Source organism: Rana temporaria, chromosome 11, assembly GCF_905171775.1.
Source record: "Rana temporaria chromosome 11, aRanTem1.1, whole genome shotgun sequence".
NCBI classification, from domain to species: domain Eukaryota; kingdom Metazoa; phylum Chordata; class Amphibia; order Anura; family Ranidae; genus Rana; species Rana temporaria.
The window spans coordinates 101,468,116-101,476,624 of record NC_053499.1 but is presented as its reverse complement, the minus strand read 5'-3'; the positions used below and the strand labels follow the sequence as shown (position 1 = coordinate 101,476,624).

At 49.3% G+C, this 8,509-nt stretch overlaps 1 protein-coding gene across 1 annotated transcript; it reads right to left on the bottom strand.

The window, feature by feature from the left end:
- Window positions 1–411: 411 nt before the first annotated feature.
- Window positions 412–1,957, bottom strand: LOC120916897 (uncharacterized protein K02A2.6-like). The gene has a single exon (XM_040327845.1). It carries the CDS (start codon window positions 1,809–1,811, stop codon window positions 588–590), a length of 1,224 nt encoding a protein of 407 aa, XP_040183779.1. The 5' UTR covers window positions 1,812–1,957; the 3' UTR covers window positions 412–587.
- Window positions 1,958–8,509: the final 6,552 nt, after the last annotated feature.

Genomic DNA, 8,509 nt, shown 5'->3' with positions numbered 1-8,509 from the left:
GGCATTTGTACACCAATGTCCGTTCCAGGTTCTTTGGGAAAAATAAACATATAAGAACAGGATCATATGATAAGTCCCGAGGCATTATACACATAAATGTCCCTTGCAGGCTTATTAGATAAAGTGAGATCATTATTTTGTGCAGGGTAAGTGGTTATCTGGGTCCCAGACAGAATACATATCTGTTAAACGTTATCACTCAGTTTTGAACAGTATATTATTGTTAGATCACACTTTTAAGACTGAGCAGGTTTTGGATTGGGCTGCCGGAGGCTTTCTACCCAATGCCTTGGCTACTGGGGCCCTTAGGCTATTAGCTCTTCTCCCCAGAACACACTTTAATATTTGCTAGACATTTTTATTCTATGCCTGAAGTACACAATTAGACATTTCTTAGAGGATACCCTTTTCTTTTTGTAGTGCTTAAGTGAGGGATAGGAGACTTACTGGCCAGGTATGTTCCTATACACTAAATAAGGTAAGTAGGTAACTAGTGACATATTAGTTAGTAATAATGTATACTTGAGATGTATACTAACTGAGGTGTATGTAGTCTATCTACATATATTGTAGGTATAATTAATGGATTAATCCCTATATCTTGCTGGGGGATATCCGAAATTAGGTCTGGCGGATCTACGCAACACCATTTCTGAGTTTTCTGGAGCACTGTTTTCTCCTTGAACACTTGCTTCTTCTGGACTGACAGCTGCACCTTCATCTTGGACAATGGGGGCCAGTGATGGCTCTTGACTTATGGAGCTTTCTCCCACATTAGAAGGTTCTGATGGGACTGCAGCAGGTGAGCGGATGGCTGGAGTAAACTCTGGAGCTTCTGGTGCCAAGACTGAGGTTGATGGAATGGAACTGATTGGCACATAACCAAAGAAGACGTTTTGATCAGAAGGGAAGAGAGGATCATCTTCGAACATCAGGAGTGGCCTCTCAGGCTCAACTGGCTTGGTGGGCCGCACTTGTGCTGGCTGAACTGGAGGTGGAAGACTTGGTGGTGCAGAAAGAGGCACCAACACAGGCAGGTTCCCTTTGTGACACAGCTTGATCCGGTTTCGGTGGACAACTTGTGGTTCATATCCGGCTTTTTGAACTGAGTAGACATCAGAGTCCGGGTAAGGGATGGAAATCACTGTGTATGGTTCAGTTTCCCAAAGGGAGTCCAACTTATGGGTTCTAGGATGCTTCTTCAGCCAGACTTTATCACCAACTTGCAACGGCTGGGCAGAGGCATGGCGGTTGTAGTCCTGTTGCTGCCTATAGTGTGCCTCGCCCATCTTTTTGTTGACTATCTCTCTCGCTTCCTGAATCCTTTTCTGATGTTCCGAGACCCACTCCGAAGAGGCTTGGGGGGAGTGGTTGAAAGGTGCTTGAAGTCCAAAGACCCTGTCTTTAGGCAGTTGACCGTGTCGGCCCATCATGAGGTAAAATGGAGTATAACCAGTGGAACAGTGGATGGTATTGTTGTAGATTTCCAACAATTCAGGCATTAGTTGAGGCCACTCTTCAGGTCGGGATACAGAAGCCGCTCTCAGCATGTGGATAAACACCTGGTTGATCCTCTCACAGAGTCCATTCCCTTGCGGATGATAGGCAGTGGTCCTGAGTTTCTTACAAGCATGGAACTGGCACAATTCTTGAAACAGTTGGGCCTCAAAGGCCGGACCTCGGTCGGACAAGACAGTTTCAGGACATCCAAGTATCTGTACCCAATGGGTGTAGAACTTCTGGGCTGTCGTCTTGGCTGTTAAGTCTTTGACTGGCACAACCACTACCCACTTGGAATAGTGATCCACCATGGTGAGAGCATATGAATACCCGGACCGGGTAGGTGACAGCTTGACATGATCCAAGGCGACCAATTGGTTGGGCCTCTCGCTCTGAATGGAATGGAGGGGTGCTCGCGCATTCTTGCGACCATTCTTGGTGATATTGCAGACTGCACACTCACTGCACCACTTTTCAACGTCGCTCCTCATTCCAATCCAGTAGAACCGGCGTCGGATGGTGGCTTCTGTTTTATGGACCCCAAAGTGTCCTGACTGGTCGTGGTAGGCATTCAATACCATGGCGGCATCTCTCCGAGGGATCAGAATTTGGTGTAGCCTTTCACCCGACACTGGGTCCAAGAAGTTCCTGTACACCATTCCTTTGTGCACAAATAGTCTTTTCCTCTGACGCCACAATCGCTTCAATTCGTAGTCGTTCTGGCCCCGTCGCAACCGGGGAGGTACCCTCCTGGTCAATAAATACTCCTGCAGATCTCCCATAGTCTGACTCTCTTCCTGTAGGGTCCTCCAGGTATACAGGTCTTCCTGGATTGCTTTAGACCCAGATTCACTCCCCTCGCGGGTGACGACCACATCCTGATTCACGAATCTTTGATAGAAGGGAGGCATCTCCACATCTTCCCACTTGTCCTCCACTGGGGGATCTTCGCCAGGAGCCATGCGTGATAGCACATCTGCGTTAATATTAGACTTGCCACTTCGGTACTTGATAGAGAAGTCATAGTTGGCCAGTCTGGAGGCCCATCTTTGCTCAAGGGCACCTAGTTTAGCGGTGTTCAGGTGAGCCAGGGGGTTGTTATCGGTGTAGACCGTGAATGAGGTGGCTGACAAATAGTCCTTAAATTTTTCGGTGACTGCCCACACGAGGGCTAGGAGCTCTAACTTGAAGGAACTGTAGTTAGAATCATTCTTCTCAGCCCCTCGCAGATTCCGGCTGGCGTAAGCTATCACCCTCTCTTGTTTTCCCTGCATCTGGGACAACACTGCCCCGAGTCCTTCAAAGCTGGCATCTGTATACAGTCGGAAAGGCTGAGTATAATCCGGATAGGCCAGGATGGGAGGCTCTGTCAATAGATGTTTTAGAGCCTGGAAGGCCACCTCTTGCTCTTTGGCCCATTCCACAGGCAGCTTGCCATTATAGTTCCCCTTCGCCGTGCCTCGCAGGAGAGAGGTCAATGGCTCGGCAATTTGTGCAAAATGAGGAATAAAGCGGCGGTAATATCCTGCAAATCCTAAGAAGCTCCGAATATCCTTAACGGTGCGTGGGATAGGCCAATTCTTGACAACTTCGACTTTAGCTGGATCAGGTTGGACCCCTTCGGCACTGACGACGTGGCCCAGGTAATGTACTTGTGGCTTGAGTAGGTGGCACTTGGAGGGTTTGACTTTCAGACCATGCTGGATCAGTACTTGGAAGACGTCAGACAGGTGAGTCAAATGTTCCTGATAGGATTTGGAATACACAATCACGTCATCCAGGTAGAGTAGGACACTCTGGAAGTTAAGGTGTCCCAGACATCTCTCCATCAGCCGTTGAAAGGTAGCTGGGGCATTGCACAGCCCAAAGGGCATACTTTTAAATTCGAAAAGACCCATGGGGGTGACAAAGGCTGTTTTCTCCCTGTCTTCGACGGCCATGGGCACCTGCCAGTATCCGCTGGTCAGATCCAATGTAGAGAAGTAGGCCGCAGAACCCAACGCGGTGAGTGACTCCTCAATCCGGGGGAGAGGGTATGCGTCCTTATGGGTGATGTCGTTCAACTTCCTGTAATCAACACAGAAACGGATGGTCCCATCCTTCTTCTTAACTAACACCATGGGTGCTGCCCAGGGACTCTGGCTCTCTTGTATTACATCTGCCTCCTTCATGTCGGTTAACAGTTTCTTGACGGTTTGGTACATGCCTGGTGCCACAGGCCGATGCCTTTCCTTGATGGGGGGTTTATCGCCGGTCAGGATTCGATGCTTAATCATGGAGGTTTTTCCAAAATCGGTTGGGTGTTTGCTGAAGGCACTCTGGCACTCCTTCACCACCTCGATGACCCCTTCGACTTGTTCTGGTGGGGTGAGAGATCCTCCTATTTGCAGTTGGCGCCACCAAGGTTCTGGAGAATTTTCGGTAGCCCCTGACACGGTTTGGGCACTCAGCTGTTGGGCCGCCTTCCGTGAAGAGAGTATGTCACTGGAGTCCAAGAAAACAAGTTGGGCCACTGGAGTGTACTTTGGTAGGGTGGTGGCTACGCCGGACAAATTAACTAGGCGGACTGGGACACGTCCATTCACCACCGTCACTAGGCTCCTTGCAGCTCGGACCAAAGGAAAATCTTCAGATTGTATGGGCTCCAGTAAGGCCTGATAGTCCTGATTCCTTACACCAGGGCGCGCCTGACACCACAAAATTGTCTCTGTGTTCGGCTGCAGGGTCACGGGCCTCATGTCTTGGATCCGAACTTTACCGATTTCTCCTCTCCGGTTCGCGAACTTCTGTTCTGCTTTCAGAATTTTGAGATGGTGTTGCGCAGTCCTCTGACCTGAGGAAGACATGTGGGGGAGAGAGGCATGCAAGGCATCCAAAATATCACTGAAGCAATGTCTCATTATATTCATCCCCAATATAAACTCTGTGGCCCCTGGTACTGTGACATTAGTGACAATTATACCTTGACCTCTAAGTGTGTGACCTCTCAGCTGAATAGTGGGCTCCCAGTACCCATGTCTGGGAATTGGTTTCCCGTCCCCTGCCAGGACACTAAAATCCATATCATCTGGTTCACACAATGAATCGACATTCCAGTACCTATAGAATAGGCCCTTAGAGATGGTAGACACCTGCGAGCCTGTATCAATCAGGGCCTGCAGTTGGACACCATCTATGGTAACATTTACATAGGGGCAGGATGCAATGTATAAGGACTGTCCTGAGTATATTGGCTCTTCTGCTGGACCTGTGATTTGTTTTCCTGAGGGCCGGTCCTCGACCTCAGGGGACGCCCGTTTAAAGCCCAGCATTGCATCTTCCAATGACCGGGTTTGTCACAGAAATCACAGTAAGGCCTACTAGATGGTCCCGAGCGAGGCCCGCTATAACGGGGAGGAGGGGCAGGAGTAGGTCTCTTAGTCTCTGGAGGCTCTCTAAGTACCCGAGTGGTGTGATTAGCCAACTCCTTTACCACTTGGGTAAGCTGGGCAATATCTTGTCTAACCTCTTGAATCTCAGTAATTGTAGTGGAGGCTGGGGTGACAGCCACGGGTGCGGGGGCTGGTGGTAACAGTGGTGCAGGGCACGCCGCTGCACCCATGGGTTCCGTTTTAGGGTCAGGATGCTCCTCAGGGCTTGCTCCCTGCTCTATAACTTGAAGGGCTAGGCGCTTAAAGGCAGAAAAAGACATATTGGGGTTCTGTACAGCTAACATCTTTAATTGCGCCTTGTCCCATTTATTTTGGACCCCTTCTATGAATCTATCCATCAATAGTTTGTTACCCTGGTCAGGGGTGATATTGTCCAGTTTCTGGACTGCCTCCAGGGCATTCTGCAAGGCTACTGCATATGCCCTTAGTGTTTCCCCCGGCTTTTGTCGCCTCTCGTACAGCCTGAGGCGGACCTCTGAGGGTGAGTGGGACTCAAATACCTGATGTAATCCCTCGAAGATCTGATCTACTGTGGTCTTCTCAGAAGTGGGCCAGGTACGGACTTCCTCACGTGCAGGTCCCTGCAACTGTCCCAAGAGCAACAGCACCTGTTGGTTAGGGGGGAGAGAGTAGAGAGAGAAAATGCTTTGGAAGCTCTCCTGGAAATCCTTGAGGGAAAAGGGATCCCCTCTGTAGTTAGGCAACACAGGCTTCCCCAGGTAGAATGGGGGGGCCCCACTGTCATGACGTCGTACTGGAGGTGATCCCGGAGGGGTAGCTTGTGCAGGAGCCGCAAGAGGATCTGGTACATCACCTGCATCTGGTGATCTTGGGGCTGACATGTTGTAGCCTTGTTTGAGTGCGCTGTCACTTTAAGAAACTTTGAGAGCGCTGTGTTTGAGTGCGCTGTCACTTTAAGAAACTTTGAGAGCGCTGTGTTTGAGTGCGCTGTCACTTTAAGAAACTTTGAGAGCGCTGTCTTTGAGTGCGCTGTCACTTTAAGAAACTTTGAGTGCGCTGTCTTTGAGTGCGATGTCGTTGAGTGCGCTGTCTTTGAGTGCGACGTCTTTTATTGCCGGACACGTTGCTATGGCTGCGCCCGGCAACTTTCTTTTTTTTGGTCCGGTCAGCAATTGTTTCCTCTGTGCAACACAGAGTGGATTCTCTAGTTCCGGCTTGCACACTGAAGAGGCGTCACCGCCGGGGCTTGACTGGGCGGAGCTGCGACCGCTCCCGCGTGCGGGAAATGCTGGAAACAATTTAACCCCTTCAGGTACAGACTTTCTCCACTTCACAATGGCAGCTAACAGTCTTTCCTTCACCTCCCCCACCACTTGTATACGCGCCTCGCTGAGTAAATTACTTTCAATGACACAGTTCAGATTCTGGGGGGGGGGGAGGACTTGCTTTAGTGGCTGAATGGTTAAGGCGTACACCCGTATCCTGTTCGTGACGCCAGAAAACGATGTGGTGACCGGGGAGGGTGAGTCCCACTGCCACACACATGCGCTTGATGGTTAGCTACTTGGTTCTTGGGGCTAGGAGCCCAGGGTCAGGTGGTATTAACCCTTAGTGAGGGCCAGATGGTATTAACCCTCTCTGTCACGTGACGCCACTGTAGTCTTGGTATACCCCGGGAAACTACAGCTCCGGGGGCCTCCGTATCCCTGCTAGTTAGGATGGTAATAACACAGTCCACAACAGGGGGTTAAAACAACAAAGGCTTTACTGGCATGAAGGCAGGTGTCAAAATCTTCACAGCTTTAAACAGAGTGTCAAAATGTTCTGCAGGCAGTCTCTGGATCACACAGCTGATAATGCTTGAGCTTAGTTGATCATATACTGTATATACTCGGCTGCAAAAGCCGGATAGTAATTCAGGGCCTATGCTTAACTAGGCTGAAAAATAGATACACTTACTGAAGTGTCTGTAGACTTGAGGCTTTTCGCCGGAATAACGGATTGATCCGATAAATGAGCTGAAGTACTGGTTCTGTAATGTTTAGGGATACTCCACTCTTTGCTGTATTTTATCCTGGAGGCTTCAGGCCTGCACTGCTTTTCTGACTGTGTGTTGCTCTGCTCTGCCAGGAACTGAGGGAAGCATTAGACTGGCTTAAACAGGAAGTACAATCCCTTATAAGGGCCTGTTTAGACTGAAGCCTATTGGTTGAGAGCTGTGGATCATAGAGACTGACCTGTAGTATAACACAACACAATAAGTATTGTCTAGCATTCAGTCCTCCTGACTCTAATACACTGACTGAACATGAGATGGTTGACTAAACCTCTTAAAGCTATACACACCTAATAAACGTATTATCAACCATAACAGTATATAAATCACATCATAACTAGCTGAGTCCCTGCAGGGGAGATCCCACAAGCCGAGGGCCTCAATCTGACAGGGACTACAACAAATACCTGTACTGGGACACCACAACAGTGCCCACTCTTGTACTTGAGTATCCTATGTGCAGCCCTCTATGAAGCCATCTCTCGGGTCTCAGCAGCGTCTGACAAGCACGAGGAGCGTCTGCGGGGAAGGTGCCAGCATCTCAGCAGGGAACGTGCTTACGAGTGCGGCGCCTTAGCCTGCAAAGCACGTGCATGCCGCCCACACAAGTGACATCACCCGCTGGTTCTCCCATTGCTACTGCGCATGCGTTATTTCCGATGCCATTATCATGAAGAATTCTCTTTCGTCAAATCCAGAGATCCTCTTCGCAGCTCAGCCTGGCCGCTGATTGGCTAGAGCGGATGGATTAAGAGCAGCGAAGCCATTGGCTGGCGCTGCTGTCAATCACATCCAGTGATGCGGCGCCCCGAGGGGCGGGGCCGAGTGATACAGTGAGCGGCCATTGGCCGCTCGCTGTATCATGGGAGCTCGCCCGCAAGGACTACACACAATGTGAGCTCTCTCGCATGAACGTGTGTAGTTTGTGCGGGGAGGACGATAGACAGCCGCCGAGGGACCCCAGAAGTTGTGGATCGGGGACACTCTGTGCAAAATGAACTGCACAGTGGAGGTAAGTATAACATGTTTGTTATTTTAAACAAACATTTTTTTTCCCTTTAGTGACCCTTTAAGTATATGGTTATCAAGTTAGCTAGGTGTTGAAAAATAATTAGCTTTTTTAACAGTAGCATTTTTTAATAAAACAAAAAGGACGACTTGTAGATTTTCTTTCTCCCCTAAACTGACTGACAGCTTAGGTAATGATATGGTAGGCTTTTCCTCTGTCCTTAACAAATGTACTTTTCTTAGGATGGCTTGTACGTTTATTGCAGATCTAGAAATTCTGGCCCAGATTCACAAAGGACTTACGACGGCGTATCTCCACGTACGCCGTCGTAAGTCCGAATGTGCGCCGTCGTATCTTTGCAACTGATTCATAGAATCAGATACGCCTCACTGTTGCCAAGATACGAGCGGCGTAAGTCTCCTACGCTGTCGTATCTTGGGGTGCATATTTACGCTGGCCGCTAGGGGCGCTTCCGTATATTTCTGCGTTGAATATGCAAATGAGCAAGATACGCCGATTCACGAACGTACTTGCGCCCGGCGTATTAAAATA

Coding starts and splice junctions, on each gene's coding strand:
- LOC120916897 (XM_040327845.1), bottom strand. CDS start 1,811: ATGGTGGATCACTATTCCAAGTGGGTAGTGGTTGTGCCAGTCAAAGAC.